This window comes from Watersipora subatra, chromosome 4, assembly GCF_963576615.1.
Source record: "Watersipora subatra chromosome 4, tzWatSuba1.1, whole genome shotgun sequence".
Taxonomy (NCBI): Eukaryota; Metazoa; Bryozoa; class Gymnolaemata; order Cheilostomatida; family Watersiporidae; genus Watersipora; species Watersipora subatra.
This window is the reverse complement of record NC_088711.1, coordinates 46,472,419-46,490,466: the sequence shown is the minus strand read 5'-3', so window position 1 is coordinate 46,490,466 and position 18,048 is coordinate 46,472,419. Positions and strand designations below refer to the sequence as shown.

The following is an 18,048-nucleotide window of genomic DNA, read 5'->3' as shown; positions in this document are numbered from 1 at the left end:
CACTTCCACAAGTCCAATCATCTATCTTTGTATATAAATCTAAGTGTTGGTTGGTTGGTCAGTCTGTTGTATGCTAAAAAATGCTAACCACTACTCCATACTCCAGTGTACTTCCAATTTACTAGAAGAAAAATATGTTATACTTTGTGGAAGGTATTGAACAACCAGAAGAACAACAAGCAACAATCGGAACAAAACTGACTGAGCAAACAATGCAAATATTTTGGTTTCCAAAATGTTAATTTTTCTTCATTTATTATAAGTATGGTTTGTTTATGTCATTGGTTCTTGAATATATATTTGAAGCATTTGATATTTTTATATAAAATATAAATTTGCAGATTTATAGCATATTGTTTGATATCTTCCTCGTGTTTAACTTAACACAGCTTACAATGGATCGTCGCCCATAACTCCTCTTCTATTGCACATACGTAGAAGCCTGCTTTGTCTGCAAGCTGTAGCAAACATTGCAATGAGTGCAATGAGATTTTATTCAACATTGTTAAATATGGTTATAAAATACAAATACGCCTACAAATTTAGGATGAAATAAGAAGTTGAATGCTCCAACAAATTGCAAATTAGGGGGCAGGCTATATTATCATCACAGTTTAAGCGCAAACGGTAGATTTCAACTGGTAGAGATATTTCTCGGCTTCTCAATGCATATTTATTTAGAGAGCTATGAAAAGTTAGAGGTAAGTTAGCAAATTTCTTGTGTCTAAAAGGTTGAATGTCACTCTACGCGGAGTACAGTGCAACATATATGTCACTCTACGCGGAGTACAGTGCAACATATATGTGACATTCGCTTCGCCCGCTGGGTTAAATGTAGTTTCCAAAAATTCTGACGAGCTTTTTGAAAAAATATAACGTCAGCCTCTATTTGAATGCTGCTTTTATTTGACCGCCACTATAGATGAAGGGTTCAAAAATATAGAGCCATGGCGTTCAAATAGAGGTTTTACGGTATACAGTTTTACGGTATTTGCCAACAGAAACGAGTGTTGAGTATATAAATATATAAAACATATAGCCGGGCTCTATAGTATGAAAGTTTAACAATGCCATACTTGTAAAGTATACTAGGTAACTAGAAGTCTAATAAAACATACGAGCTAACTTAACCCTTTGGCTGGGTTAAAACCCCGCGAAACACCCAAAAATCGTGTAATTTGTTTTTGAAAATTCAATAAAATCAGTATTTTATGAACATACATAGCTCAAATGGAAATTTACTTTTATTAACAAAATATTTTGTACATAAACATTCATTTACCTATGTACTACCACAAAAAAGCTACAACTATGTGCAATTGTCCCCGTATGAAATGCTTGAAATCATTCTTTTCAGTAGAGTCCAACGCTACAGCGTAGCCATGCGAGCACCATATCAATCACTTTTCAGTAGGGTCCAACCCTACAGCGTAGCCATGCGAGCACCATATCGATCATTTTTCTATGTATATTAAAAATTCCCAAAAAAGGTTTACATCACATCTATCATCTGAATTATTTGTGTATTGATCAAGGCAAAATATCACTACCGATCGCAGGATCAAATAAATTTTATTTTATCGTTTTGAACGTCGGGCCGATGTTGACTGGTTTTTCCAACTTCCATTTTTTCCAAAGAGGCGTGATTTCTTTAGCTTTTAGCACAAGCTGACACCTCTCAGATAATCGTTTCATATGGTAATTCATCGACAAATATCTTGTTGATGATATTTCAAACTTACTAGCATTCATACCCTTTGTTTAACGCTACGAGGTAAAAGCTTTATAAAAGTCAACTGAAAATGACATCGCTAACGACATCACACTCCTCTACCCTTTGACTGGGGAAACGAAAACCTTTCCCCAGTCAAAGGGTTAAGGAGTGTGATAAATATGCCTACACCTTCTAAACATTGTCTCTCTTTCAGAAATACAGCAGTTTAGAATTTGTTTGATATATTTAGTTGTTTAGTGTTGTTTTCTTTTTGAAGCTCCAGTATTTAATAGCTTTGTATCTATATATACAGTAAATCAGTTTCTTTTTCACCATACTATTTGATTACATCTATATTATATAAAATGTAGCATTTATCTAATATTATCGCACAATTTTACATTACATTACATTTAATATTGCATTAAATCCTACAATAACAATTATATTAATTACATATAATTATTTACCTAAATGATGGTTTTTTATTAATATTGTAATTGAAATTATGTAATGTATCATTGTACCCATTCTTAATTATTAATATCATTGCAAATATACGCTTTGTTGAGCCATGTTGTTCCATATGTTCCATTGTTCCATGTTGTTCCACAATCTTTTGATTCAGCACTCGTTAATTACTTCGGTAGCATTGAGCTACATGTATATTAATAAATCCCATTTTTCATAGTATGGGTATCTTGTCTGATAGCCCACGCAAGTGCTAGGAATTTATATATTTTTCACTGATTTCACTGATTGGCAATTTTTACTGAGGACAGTTGTCCAGATACCATTGCGAGCATGTATATTGGAGGTGGAACAACATGTGAAGCACATAACACTCACACCTGTTTGAGAGTCGGTCAGTTGCACTGGGGTATTTGAAGTCAAGAAATGTTATGAAGCAAAAATGATTCAATCGGTCCTGCGAATGTATTAAAAAATCAAATAAATAGGTCGTTCACTTATGTTGAAGATTTGTGGTTGCTTGCCTCTATTAATTTGTCTCCCAAGCAGATGAGAAGGTCGACCTTGGCTCAATTTCCCGTCCACCAACCTACATATATGTCAGTCAAAATCGTTTGATCTCACAATTTAATGCTTAAACCTGTCTTGGTCTTAGTAACATATAAAATCAGAACTAAAATGTAGAAGGCTTTTTGATATAGTGAGACAATTGGAGAAAGGGGGAAATGTGATTTACTTAAAATCTCCCACCACCCGAGATCTTGGTGAAAATTAACTGTGGATTAAAGAAATTAAGCCCACTTATGCGCATGGTCCAGACCAGTGTCTTCTACATGTATATGGCCTGTGAAGTACTGCACTCTGCTACGCAATCCTGTGCAGGTGTGCCATTGATGTAAACCGGATAGCTATGAAATCACAGGATGGCGCACCCAAGTCTTGCATGCGCTCTACAAGAACATTGTCTTGCTCAGTCGCACGATTTATCCAGAAACAATAGTCTGAATCAGGCATTAGAGGTATCTAAAGCCTGGTCCACACTATATCGCCATGTCGACGTTTTCCTCTCCGCAATTATTTGTGAAAATGTGCACCGTAACCGATGGCATCATCAAGGCTATGCGGATACTGTTAGGAAAACTGTCAAACCTTTTCGATAGTGTGCATCACTTCGGGGAGGATGACTGGTTGTTGTGGATTGCTTGGTCTATATTTTATTTCATTACACTTGCTGCATGACTAGTATTTTACCATTTCCATGACCACACTGTATAATAAGAACTATAGCATAGACTATTTGCTAATGCAAACGCAGATAGGTTTGTGACGGTGTGAACATTGTTATTACAGACGATCACTAAAGCATTGTGAGATTAATAGTGACGTACGGTGATACAGTGTGAGCCAGCATAAAATGTTTCAGTACTAGTCTTGTGCTCTGAACATCTTACTCATCGTTAAAGCTAACTCAAAATAGTTTCCATGAAAGGCCAAGTTTTCTTGTTCCTTCACAGAAGCGAAATGCACATATTTATCCTAATATATGTACCATCCATTGCCATTACCTCCTGATTGCTATCTATTATAATAAACCAATGATTGCTGTTTTAGGTATAAGAGTGGGAGTTCTGATAGCTAGTTCTTCTCTGGTCGCAGCTGGTATTGTCTGGAATTGTGCTCTTTACACAGAAAAATTATGGTATGGTATGCTATTACAGTCATACCTTGACATATGAGCAGCATTGTTTCCTAGGACTTAGCTCATATGTCAATTTTCTTTTATCTCAAAGCAATATTTGCTATACGAAATAATTAAATACAAACTAGCTCATTCCCATTCGCTAAAAACCCACCCTTTAAATAAATCACCTAAAAGGGGTATGATGGGTAAAATGGGTAATCACTACGATAGAAACTGAGTTTTAATTGTTCTAATTTTCTACCTATGCGCACAAAGTAACAAATATCTATCTAGTAGTGACCTGGAATAAAATGTGACATTATTATGTACAGTACCGCATGGAGTTCTTACCTTCAAGACATAAAGTAGCGGCTATGAGGGCGTATTCAGGGCAACGCGATCGGTTCGCTAAACATTTTTGATCCTACGTAACAGAAACTTTGAACTTAATTTAAATGAATTTAGTTTACTTAACACACACTTAAAAATAAGTTTTAATCTTAGAGTAAACTCAATTCTAATTTTCTTTTTATTGTCTTTTTTTGGTTTATCACTTTTTGCTTCACTTTCGCTTTCAATTTTAGCTGCCCTTTTTAAAACTTTTTTAACTGATCTGATAAAAAATACCAAGCAATGCTGTTATCGATAGTTGGCTCTCGCATACCTGGTCATCTAATGGATGCATCAAAACTGTCTCGTCTGCTCTTCTCTCAAGTTTGTTTCACATCTCAGTGCAAAATCTTACTCAAAACTTTGCTCATATTGCAAATTTGTCGAATGTTGGGGCACTCATATCCTGAGTTATGCCTGAATAGGAAAACTTTTTTGTCTTAATAGGAAGGAATTAAGGCTTTACCCCTAGATTGTTCTAGGTTTGTTTATTACCTTCCTCCAGCCAGTCTGGTTACTTTGATGTTTTAAAGCATTTTCTGGTCTATAGACATTATATTTATCTTTTACTGATAATAATTAAAGTATATTTAAAATGTGTTTAAAAAGATTTCAGTAGATTTTTGATGTGATTTATAAAGAATTTATTGTAAGACAGGCCTTTAAATAGTTCCAAGTATTTTTGTACCGAAAAGAAATAATTGATTTGTAAAAATTTTTTATGAAATCCATATCAGTCTAGAAAATAGACAAAGATACCATCTTTTTAAATGTATATTTAAAGTAAAACGGCCAAAATGGTGTACTTTTAGACAAGCTAGTAAATATTCAGCAACTTTTTAGAACATATTTTTGATGTCGACTCGTCTACATGCCATCTCATCAACACAGCAGTTTGTCTCCATGACGACTCGCCTTCACATTTAATTTTTCTACACCAGTCATTTGATACAAACTCATCTTGCCTACATGCCAACTCGTCTACTTGTCAACTCGCCTACATGCCAACTCATCTGCATGCCAACTCGCCTACATGCCAACTCGCCTGCATGTCGACTCGCCTACATGCCAACTCGTCTGCATGTCATCTTGCCTACATGCCAACTCGCCTACATGCCAACTCGCCTACATTTCAACTCGCCTACATGCCAACTCATTTACTTGTCAACTCGTTTACACTACAACTGGTCAACGTATCACTTCATCTATATGTCAACTGTTCTAAATGTCAGCTCATCTATGTGCCATCTTATTTACATATCAACTCAATCAAACGCCAACTAGCTCACAGCTCAAATTGTGTGGGTGTCCGCTGGTCAATGTTCCAACTCGCCTCCATGCCAACTCATTAACACATGAATAATTACAGCTATTTTTGTAATTAAATCATTTTATGACAAATTCTTCAAATAATTCCCCATTAATACTAAAAAAACCATCATTTAATTTATTCCTAATTTATTGCTGTAGAGAGAACTCCAGCCAAGTTTTAAAATGCTTGTTTGTATGGCTTAGTATTACAAAATGTATCATATTGCAAAATATTCAAGTTGGAATAAATGTAAAACTTGATCAATGAGTTAGTTTCTGCTGGTATTATTGGCTTATAAGCTTATGTAAGAAGCTGATCATGTGATCATCATAAGACCATAGCAGCCAATCAGATTAGACCTGTAAACATCTAGCACATTTTTAGATTATGACGGGCCTATTCATAAGGCATGCATACTGTGACACCAAATCTTCAATCAAAGCTAATCTGGATATTTCGATGATTAATAAAAGTGTTGAATAAGTTTTAACTCTTCGCAAATGTCCTATTTGATGTCTTTTCAACTATACCATGTCAACATTTACATTTTAGGTTATTTCTTTCTGGAGCAGCCATTATAGGGATCGCACCAACTGTGACAGCAGTTATGGCTTCCCTCTTCTCTGTCACATGGTTTCCTGTGTCACAACGAACTACGGCCACATCCATCTCTGTTATGAGTCTTCATCTGGCTTTCATAATTGGTTACATCGCGGGTGAGAGCTATTTGCTGAGATCTAGCTCGGTTTTATGTTTGAAATCATGGTTTTACCAATGTTAATACGATTATGCCGCATAAATCTCATACTAATGGTAGAAACTATCTCTGGTGGGAAATACTGCGTAGGCAGATCTTCAGTCAGATGAAATAGTCTATTTACAGAGACTTATTAGAGCAAGTTAACATAAGAGATGGTTGCATCAAGGCTATATAATGATTTATTGGCATTGTATTAAGCTAAATATCAGCATGACTTGCTTGATTCTTTATAAATAAAAATCTATCCCTAAGACATGAAGTTTATAAAATGTGGGTATGAGGCGTGACACACATTTCAATGAGAATTACGCAACACAATTCCTCTATATAATTTTTAAATTCCTATAAACCTCTCTCGGTCAATATATTTATCAGTTAAGAGCTACTCGTATCGTAAAGCAATCTTCCTAGTGAAATATTTTCTACAGAAAATTTGGTTATTATCAATCAGCGCACCTGCTTTATATTCCTACAAAAACTAATGTCAGTAAAGTGGCTAGAATTTTTGCACAAAAGAGTTGATGGTTTTGTCTCATCTCAGTCATTCAACTCAAACTTTTTGAAAAAAATTGATAACATTTGAGCTACCACAAAACTGGGTCACTTTTATTCATTTAAAGCTGTGTTCAGGTTCCAGGCAAAATTTTTTTATTTTCAATTAGGGTTGTTACCAAGTTAAAATCTTAGATTGAAGTCATATTTGTGTTGGAGTATTTTATGGCTACTACTAGCGACGCATTGAGTCTGGATTATGCCAAAACATAACAAACCTGTTTATTGTTAATTCCTTTAGCAGGCAACAATCTCTTTTTAAATCCGAAAATATTGCTTCTAACAAAATAAGATGAAATTCTGTATATATTTTTTACAAACCTAAAAACAACCTGCTGGATTAATCTTTAAGAAAATAATTAATTTGTTTTAACGTTCGTAGCAGTGAAGCTGTCGCAGTGGCCTATTTTTATAACTGTACAAAGCATTTGTTTGCAAACAATAAATTTGTTTGTTAGTATATTTAGTCGTTCAAGAGATAGTTACATACAGGTTACATGCAACTCACTCCACTAGTGAGTTTTATTCTACAATAGCATGATAAAAATGTTTTTTGAAATACCACCTCAAGACCCAAATGCAACTTTACTGTAACCCAAGCATTTCTCAGTCAGATACATTATGTTAGAGTTAAGTCCTAATCTAATGCCAAGTAAACCACCCGCTGTTCTGGTCAACACAGCTCCAACTTAATCAAGTTCATTCTATTCTCTGACAGCCTGTTCCAGTGAAACCTGTCAATAACGTAAAACAGCAGCTTCAACTTTACATTGCTGATGCAATAATAAAACATCATTAGTTGATAATTTCAGGTCAATTTTAGGTTTAGCAGCGCATTAGTTGTTGCTGCCAACCAATATTGTTTAATTAGTTTTTATTTCATTTTCGTAAAATTTTATTTTAGTTTTTCCTAATTGTGTTATTATATTTATAATTTCTCATCTTTAAGATCGCGTAGACTGCATCACCACATTGTATATATAAAAGCGAAGCTCTCTATAAACCTGGTAACAAAGTGGCTGTTCCTTCATATCTACCAAGTCATGCGCAATACTATCATGTGGTAATTAATTGTATACCCATTGCAGGGCCCCAGATAAGTGGATCCGCAGTAACTGTAATGGATATGATGAACAAGCAAAACCTAACTGAAGGTACATTCTCTTCCTCCACCCTCTTTATAATGACCATATAAATTTAGCACTAGCTGCTGTCTATCCTAATTCTGATGGTTGCTGCCGGTTGATTCTACTAATAGCTCAGCTCGATGACCTACTTGAAAGTAAACTTGGTGGTTTTTGACAAATAATAAACCGCCATCACCCATCTAAGAATTTTCTTTTTTCTAGTGTAATAGTTGCTCATTATGTCTAGTAGTTGTGCCTGATGAAGACTCCTCCAGTTCCAAAATCAGAATGTTCCACTGTAATGATCATAAAACTTTTCTTTGTGTCTCTTTTATCTAGCTCAATGGTTAAATCTCAAGTCTTTCAGTGTGATTGCTATCAACCTTTGTGCTTAATTAATGCTTCTAAAAGCTTCTTTTGCTAATAATAATTATGGCAAGTACTTGCGCAGGAGGTACAATGCCAAATATGTAGGCACTTGGCGAGGTGCCAATCGTATGGACCGCATAGTTCAATGTTTTGAAGCTAAAGCTTGGCAATCATTAGCTCTATGAATTAGTCTATAAATAACTCTATAGATAACTTTATAAATAGCTATATAGATAACTCTATAGATAATTCTATCAAATAACTCTATATAATGAACAAGGACATATAGTGAACGACAATTCATGTTTTGCAGAATATATGGTCGAGCTGAAGAGTGGGCTGAGGAACGTGGGATATTTTGGTGAGTAGAAAAAACAATGATCTTGGTACAAAAATCAACTTCAATTTTGCCTCTGCTTCAGGAGAGAATCTTAGATATCACCATGTTACATTGGGCTGACTGAGCTTACTTTTAACTTCAAAGGAGTTGTTTACTCGCACTCTGTTTCATGAGCAGACAACTCTTTGTCTGAAGCAATGATGGCTATGGTTTGTAGGGGATAACCAGACACAGTAAGGTTTAGGAGAACGAGTTCATAGGCCACAATATGTGTTTCAGTTACGGGAATCACAGGCTTCGGGCTGCTGCTAACAATCATATACTTCCCGGCAGCTCCACCGACACCACCGAGTGTCTGTCAAACTGTCAAGCGGGAGGATTTTTGGTCAGGGCTGAAGAAACTGGGGAGGTATAAATTAAATGCACATTATAAGGTTTACATTATGGTATTTGTCTATGTGCCTCTGACTTGAAAAGCAGACTGGTATAACACTTTTTCTGCTGGTTTTTGGTTTGTTGAGTTGAAACGACCTTGATTGACTTGCGTGTTTGTATATTTTAATACGCTGATATAAATATGTATGTTACCATAATTCAAACTTATCTATCTTGCATTAAAAAATAAGTAAATAGAAGGTTCAAAAATAATCTTATCTAGGTTTCATTAACTCCATTGGTTCACTCCATTAACTCTAAGGTTCCAGGTTAACTTTTTTGTAGTAATTCTTTATAATGAACAGTTTAAAACAGGGGAGGCTAAACCATTCACAGTAGCTAATGACCCATTGTTTACAAAAGCTGCATTTTCAATGTGGGTGGAATAGCGTTCTCCTTTGGTATTATTTTGATAATGATGGGTAACCAATAGGTAAGTGTTTCACACAGAAAGTGTTTAACTGTGTATCAAAAATGCACCCTGCACATTTCATTTGAGTGTGGTTAAAGGATGACAAGGTTTCACATGACAATTGCATTTACATGTTTCTGCTTAACATTAAAAAATAAGAACTTTAGAACCAAATATTTAAAAAGTTGACCAATCACGGGCATGCGCAATTAGATTATATCCCTACAATAGAGTTGGCAACAATCCCTAGAGCCTGGGTTTTCAATGGGATGTTTGCGTTAGTGCACGATACTTCCAGTTTCATGCAAACATTTTGTTGTGTGAATTGTTGAGTTTTAAACCAAGGAATTTGTTCATTGGTTGTGCATTTATGTTTCAACCAGTATTGTAGCACTATCAGAAGGTACTGAAGCCCAGGATACCCTGGTAATACCAGGCAAACAAACATGAAATGATTGGGCTATGAGATGCTTAAAAAACTTATTTAAAGCCAGCAATAAAACCTGTTAAATATTTTTCATTAAGGTCATTTCAAACTGTATTGTCATGCATCGCAGTTGACCTTTTAGTGATTATTCATTGACTATGCACACCATTAATGTCATAACCAAAGCAACATGGATATGTCATGAGGCATTGAACCTGTTAAACTTTCCAGAGCACCTGTGACTGTCTGTCCCTTGTGCACCACATTGACAATGGGGATTAGCAGTCACAGATTGCTTAATCTTTATTTCCCTTCATGATAGTTGATGCTGGATTAGTGTTTCAACATTTCAGTGACAGTATTTGCTGCATACTTGCCAAGTCTCCCGGTTTGGCCGAGACCCTCCAGTTTTTTAAGTCAGTCTCCCTTTTGCACAAAATCTTCTGTTTTCCTCCAGCTTTTTCAATAAAAGTAGTGGTTTAATTTTTTTACTTGTCATTTTTCTTTGTTTACTAGTTGTGAGCCCTCAACATCATAGAAAGTTAGCAACAATGAAACAGATCGCTATTAAAGCGTATGTTTGCCATAAAACCTGGGCTATTTAGATTTAGCAACATTGATGTCTAACGATTTGCTCTACAGTTTTTCATCAATAAACAAAGGTTATACATGGAGCTGTGACTTATCGCTGGCAAACGTCCATGACCTCACATTGATACTAGAGTACCTGAACATTGAGTAAAATTGTAAAAGGGCCTCCAATGTAGGTACCAATGAAGAAAAAAAAACTTCACAAAGAAATGTAGGCTTCAGATTCAACTATTACATTTACTGTCAATCTCCCGTTTTTTTTCTCAATTAATTGGCAAGTATGATTTGCTGATGCCAACGAGGGTAGGTTTGTGATAGGAGGAACAATGCTATCACAAACGATCACTGATGCAGGTTGGAATTAACACTGACATACTGCGATACAGTGCATATTTTTGTGTTTTTTCCTTTACAGTCGAAGATTTCACCGCTTCACCAGAATTTGATTTATTGATACAGTTAGTCTAGATCATAGTTTTTGTTAGTTCATTTTTTATGGTTTAGGCTATAGCAAGTCTAAAACGGTATTAGCCTTTAAAGAAAGTGTGCTGCCTATTTTCATGTTGAACATCACAGGTTAGACTCAGTCTCTCGTTTAATTTTGCTGCCGCATCCATATGTGTTTGAAGTAGCTATATTTTCACACATTTAAACATTGTCTAATATTATAGTGTTATGGAGTTAACAGAACTTCATTTAGGAATGTTGTTGCTCTCCCCGGTGAATCAGCTAGCTTTATAACCAGACCAGTTCATGAATGGTAGTCGCCTTCTAATTTTTCAGCCTTATTGTGTTACAGAAACAGTCAGTACATTATACAAATCACAGCTTTCACTCTGACAAATGCAACTGTCTATGCCTGGCTGCCTCTCATCTCCGTCAGCTTCCGTGTACTTGGCATTGATCAGGTAAACATTCATCTCAAATGACTCAAATGGCTTGCTGCTTGAATAGTTAACACCGTAATTGCCTTCTTATAAAGCAGACGACTTCTAAATGAGTTATTTGGAGCCGTTTGCTCATAGCAAGGTTATTGGATTTGCTGTGTGAGTTGGTTAACCAAAGTAAAAATATAAACTTTTAGAATAGTATATAACCCTCCGTGATTTGTAAAAATAATATGGGTACACTATAAACAAAATTTTTTTCAAACAGTCTAAATATGAAGCTATTCTTACAACAAGTATTGCTGTGATGTATACACATACGGTAGATATAATAAACCTATTATATATATATATATATATATAATGTATATATATATATATATATTGTATGTATATATATATATATATATATATATATATATATATATATATATATATATATATATATATATATATATATATATATATATATATACATTGTACATATATATGTGTGTATGTCAATTAGTATTACAGCTACTATTATTCCTTACAATAAAACACTGCAGGTATCTGCAGCTTGGCAACTATTGCATCATGGAATATCTGTAGCATTTAAGACTATTGCATCATGGAATATCTGTGGCATTTAAAACTATTGCATCATGGAATATCTGTAGCATTTGAAACTATTGCATCATGGAAAATATTACAATCTTATGCTCTTATTTAGTTGGCTGCTTCTTGGCTGAGCATGTGCGCTACCATTGTTGGAACGATTGCTCTCCTTTTAATCTCCATATCCGCTGATCATCCCTATTTCAAAAGAAAAACAAAACTAATATTAAAAGTGTGTGCAGCAGCATCTATAGTCCTGCTTTTATTGCTGGCTTGCATCCAGAAAAAGTGGATTCATATTCCAGATGACGGCTTGCTGCGTGAGTTATTAACATCATAATTGTCTTATCTTAAATGGACATGTATAATTTATTCCACATTAATTTATTTTTAACTTGCAATTGTTTTGAGTTCAGGGTTTGTGCAATCAGTGCTGAGTTTATTGTTACAATGTAAATATGTAATTTGGTTAGAAGATATGCAATAGCTTGTGTAATCCAGCTTGTTTCTCATCGCAAACTTCAAACTTACATAAACTAAAAGCCATTTATATTTGTTGCTTTAAATGCAGCATGTAGCATCACGTAAACATAGCTTACTATGGTGAATGCAGTAAGGTTAATTTCTAAATGGATATATATAGAAGTATATATACATTTAATATGTGCATTAATATACAATATAATAATGTATCGTATGTTAATGCACATGGCCGTTTTGTTTGACCATGTTGTTTTTCAAGCAGCGAAATTGTTTTACAATTTTGTAGGATTTTGTTTGTATGTTTCAGCTGTGCTCTATATATTGGTAATAGGAGTCAATATTTCTGCTTTGTCTATATTCCCCATCTGCTCCGAGTTGGCCTGCGAGTATGCATACCCAGTCTATGAGGGTCTTGCCTGTACTGTATTCATGATGGCAAATGGTCTCGTAGCTGGAATATTTTACGCTCTACTGCTTATTCCAGCTCTAGCGGAAGGTAAAGATTTTTTATACACTAGTCGGCAACTTGTATCTAGCTTTTAAACATGCTTACACACAATTTTGGTAGATTTTAACAAAAGGTATTAATAATTTTTTATCGTTTAGGACTGTTTTTTGGTGCTTGAGGTGATCTGACTGCCAGTATGCTTTAAGATGGAAATTAAAAGTTTTATCAAGATTAGACGAAAAACATGTACCAAAATGACGTCACTAGCTGTGCGAATGCGTGCCTCTCTCATTATTGATATAAGTTATTGTGTTTAAGTTGCAGCGTTACGCTTCTCTTCTCTGTTGGTCTCTTTGCCAAAGTGCAGCTACAGACGTCATAAGTGCACTTCCACTTTTAATCTGAGTGTTCTAATAAAGAATCTCATTCAAACAATTATATCTCGGGACTGGGTAGTTCTACAAAGACACATCAAATTGAAGTTTGATGTCTTGGCTTTCTAATGATATAATTTTCATTTGTATCATTTCAATGGCGTCAGTTCACCTATAAAGGTTCAACGACTAAATTGTATGTAACACCAAACAGAGAGGCAGCATTATATAGTAGATAAAAGACAGAACTCTCATATGGGAGGCAGGTCTTTTGGTTCAAAAGGATTTTCCTATCTATCTAAATTGCAGTGTAGTTTTCACCCCTTAATCAGATGCAAAAAACTAACCTCGCATCTAGGACTTCGTTATGTAATGAATCATACATCATGCGTAGCTTTGTAATGCTGGGTATGATTCATTACATAATGAAGTCCTAGATCACATAATGAAGTCTTAGCTAATGGAAAACATTAGAAAATGTGTTGCACACAACTGCAGTGATGAGCATAACTGTTAAATGCTTAAAACAAACATGTTTGTATCAATTCATACATTTAAAAGTTAAAGATGTTCTACGTATGAATATTATTAAATCAACTGATATTTGTCTGGTTTTGCTGTAACAAAGCGGTGACTGAATATTATAACAAAAAATCTAAACAAAAGTAAGTTTATTTTTGTCAACAAAATTGGCATGGTTTCAGAACGTGCAGGTACATGTAATTATACTGCAGTAAATTGGTGACTTTGAAATACAATATAGTATCATCCTAATATTTGATTGGCCAGCACTTATCGTCAATCACAGGATATGATAAAAAATAGGCGCCTAATAAATGGATAATATTTTTTACTATACCTTTGGTGGCAGACAGAGTGTCTACAGAACTTGCTTCTCAAATATATATTGTATGTATGGTCTGAGAGAATAAAAAGAGTTCATGCCATAAATGAAAAAGGATTCAAATAATATTACTAGATTGTCCTACAATTACAATCAGCAATGTGCATGACTCAAACTAAAAATAGCCATTAAGAACAATGAAAGTGACTTTCCTCATTTTTTGGGTTCAGATCATTCGCTGACAGTTTTCAGGTCCTGTATTCAAACAACTAGGTTATTGTAGTCTTACTTTCTTTTTTAAATAATATTCATATTTCAGGTCATTTTTTGAAACATTTATGGACAAGTTGTGAATAAAATAAATGATAGAAATAGTGCCAGAGATTTTGCAGCTAATATGAAGCAACTAACAATAATTTTAATATAATAGCGCAAACATGTTTAGCGGATATTATTGTAAAATGCAAACTTTTAAATACACAATGCAAGCCAGTCAGTTTTAGCTATTCAAATTTCCTTTTTTTGATACCTACTATTTTTGACTAAGCCAAAATATTTTGCATGTTAACTTCTTTTTTATCTTTTCATTGGCCAGTGCCATATTTACAAAAATACTTTCCAACCAGTTTTATTTACGTTTTGTCTTCATCTTTTATGACCACAGATTTTGGCTCCTTAAGATGCGATGGGCTGTAAAAAGTTACAGTAGAAGCTTCTTGGTAACAGAGGTATAGCAGCAGCGCTCTGATATACATGTACATGTACTGCAATCCACGATTTGTCTGAGTAGTACATTATCCTTAAAGCTTAAATTTGCTCTCATTTTTACTCATGCCCTTGAAGCCTCTCTTCCATAATCTTTACTATAATAAGAGCTGTGTCTATCCAAAGCCACGGCTAAACGTCGGAAAAATAGATTAAATCTTATAGGAATTGAACTTGAACGTTCGGCTTAGCAGCCTGACTTGCTCCCATATACGCGGGTCAACCACCTTTCCTCATTTTGGAATATTTGTGCATATAGTTATTACAGCTGACGATCTTTCACGCCAAGCCGAACTGCTTTTTTGCTAGTTTTTCTTATTTCTGAGTTTCAAAGGTTTTCAGACGTTTTCCTCACTTGCACCAAATGTTACCACATTTGCTTACAGTCATCTTGAGTGCTGACAACTCCTCGGTGATACACGCTTGTCTTTGTCAAATTATAGCGAGAATAGACTTTTCTGTGAATTAGAGTGAAAATTAGATCAGAAAAAGAAGCCACACTTATTGTGTTCACTCAGAAAATGTTATGACTCTCACACATAGGTGTCTAAAAGGCCCTAATGGTCTCATGCTATCTTTCAAAAATCTTGAGACTGAAACTTGTCTCGTGAAGAGATCAGCCATCTTTGCTGTGCTTACTAAATGCTGCCTTATTTTAGATACAACATGGATGACATGGAATTGTCTACTCGGGAGTTGTTTTACCCTTCCCTTGCTATTTCTCCTGAAAGATGACTATCGCAGGCTAGATTTAGATGAACATCGGAACAAACAGAGAGTAGCCTCTTAAAGAAGCATTTTTAGTTTCTAGATAGATAGCCTGTGAGCCACAAAGTATTATGAAACAAGGCAATACGTGTTTACAAGTCTATATCAAAGATATAACGTGCACAATTAGCTCTGAAACCATTGATATAAACCCCCAGTGGGTGGTTTATATCATTGCTGAAACTGAGCTGTTTTTGTGTGAAACTTTAAGCTGTGTAAGCAGGTTCAAAGCTCTGTTAACTCATGTAAAGGTAAAGATAGTTTTGGATTTTACAATATTTAATATAAATTTAATTAATATTTAGCTGTTTAAAACATTTTATAACCTTAAATTATGAATGCAATTATGCGTCGCGGCCATTTATGTGCTCACTTTTTTGTACTCATTCCATGCAAAACCTAACAAGAGTAGCTCCAACATAAAATATTACAGAAAATCATTTTTAGTTCAAAGCTCTCTAAACTCAAGGTAGTACTAACATATTCAGAGAGTTCTCTTACAAACTACTTGTGTGGTTTTCAGTTTGCATTCTGTCAGTTTTCGCTAGTCTACGACCTGCTATAATGAAATGCATGATCTCTGCTGTGAGATGTCGGCAAGATATAAAATATTTATTTAATGTGTAAACCGGACAATTTAATTAATTAAAAAAATTCAGTCATTAAAACTGGTCAACTGCTTTTCAGTGAGCTACGAGATTGCTTGAATACATATATCTCATTGCTTGTTAAACATTCTGTGGTCGTTAATTTTTCCTTCAGTTTAGCTGCGCATCTTTTATGTCAAAGAGTTTAGATTTTCTGCCTATCTGCATAAAACAAGGAAAGTTTTAATGGTGCCACAATAAATTTCATTAAAAAACTGCGAAAACATGTCAACAAAAATGTTTACATACAATTGTCACCGATTACCTCGTCATTCCTTTATCACACTCAAGGGAAATGTACCGAATACACTTTTGGTACGCAATTCACAATTAAATGCTTCCTGTTTAAAGTACTTGGCTATTGGTTGTGTATTATTATTCATTACCCAAAAAAAATATATTTAACTAACATTTAAAATACAGCTTCTGTAAACAGTAGAACATTCACTAGTGTAAATCCTTTTCCTTAACTTATATTACATTTTTGTAATTTTCTACGAATAAAATCCGTGCATACATATTTGCAAATTCTCAGTTGATTGCTTCTAGCCTTCATCTATGATACTGGAATACTACAAAACCAAGTTTTTTGCTACCAAAAATTTTAATGTCAATTAAGCAATTTCTCTAATATTGAAATATATAAAATATTGCTTGCTAAGATAATTTAAAAACAATTAACAGAAAGCAAAGGGACTCTCTCTCATGACATTTGGGTATCAACCACGACACATTTGACGTTTTGACTTACCACAATGCATAGCCACAACTGGCAAACGGCGTAAGCGGTGGGCCGGTAGACCTGCTGACCATATAATTATCTGACCATGAAGCGGAATGCTATCTGCAAAGCATTTTATTGGTGATTATGAAATTTCAACATCTTCCACATATTTACATTTGCAAAAGTTGCCACCAACTCATGTTTTTCAGTGTCTCACTAATTTGGCTCGACATTGTCATATTTACCAAGGTATTTCTATGAAATAATTCTACTGTCTCGCCTGTGAGTCTTGATCTGCCCGTGAGCTACAGAGTCACAACTCCAAACTTATTGAATACAATACAAACGAAATACATGTACATAAAATAATTTTTTGTCCCCTTTCTGCCGAAGAATAAGACCATCAATTTTCCCTGACAAACGTGTTTAGCCAACTTGAAAAGAACTTTCCACTCAAAGGTATAGGCCTATAGCTAGTAGTAGTCAAAAGGTTTAATTTGAAACCAACCCTATGTGTCAGGTTAACCTCTTGACTTACCAATCAGGTTTCTGGATATTGTCAGAGCCAATTACTAAGACCTTTGAGCACAACTTCTTCAGACTTCACTTCCCTCGACTTTTAATTGTCCAAACAATATCCGAAGAATGACTACTTTGACCGATAGATTAGGGTGGGAGTTTTCCACCATTGTGTTGTACCGTAATTTTCAATTGTTATTATTACTGTTATTAATATTATACTGAACTGTATAACCATATGTTACTCTCTTATGTATACTGTACATGCATAGAGTACCATGTTGGTGAGTAGGATTATCCGTGCCAGACAATATAGGCTGTTAAATATATAGCACTCAATTTTTGATGTCCAGACATGAGATGGTCCAGTCCAAACAAGCTCGAGAAAACAAGGGTTGTCTATACACAAAA

General features: G+C 34.7%; 1 protein-coding gene across 1 annotated transcript in view; it reads left to right on the top strand.

The window, feature by feature from the left end:
• LOC137393742 (solute carrier family 49 member 4 homolog) overlaps positions 1-16,902 on the top strand; it is a 35,096-nt gene extending 18,194 nt beyond the window's left edge. The window contains exons 3-11 of the mRNA XM_068080425.1: positions 3,797-3,884; positions 6,121-6,284; positions 7,969-8,034; positions 8,690-8,737; positions 8,996-9,125; positions 11,381-11,489; positions 12,181-12,385; positions 12,856-13,044; positions 15,639-16,902. Of these exons, the coding sequence (XP_067936526.1) occupies positions 3,797-3,884; positions 6,121-6,284; positions 7,969-8,034; positions 8,690-8,737; positions 8,996-9,125; positions 11,381-11,489; positions 12,181-12,385; positions 12,856-13,044; positions 15,639-15,769 (1,130 nt within the window). The 3' untranslated portion in view covers positions 15,770-16,902. The remainder of the gene's footprint in view (positions 1-3,796; positions 3,885-6,120; positions 6,285-7,968; positions 8,035-8,689; positions 8,738-8,995; positions 9,126-11,380; positions 11,490-12,180; positions 12,386-12,855; positions 13,045-15,638) is intronic.
• Positions 16,903-18,048: the final 1,146 nt, after the last annotated feature.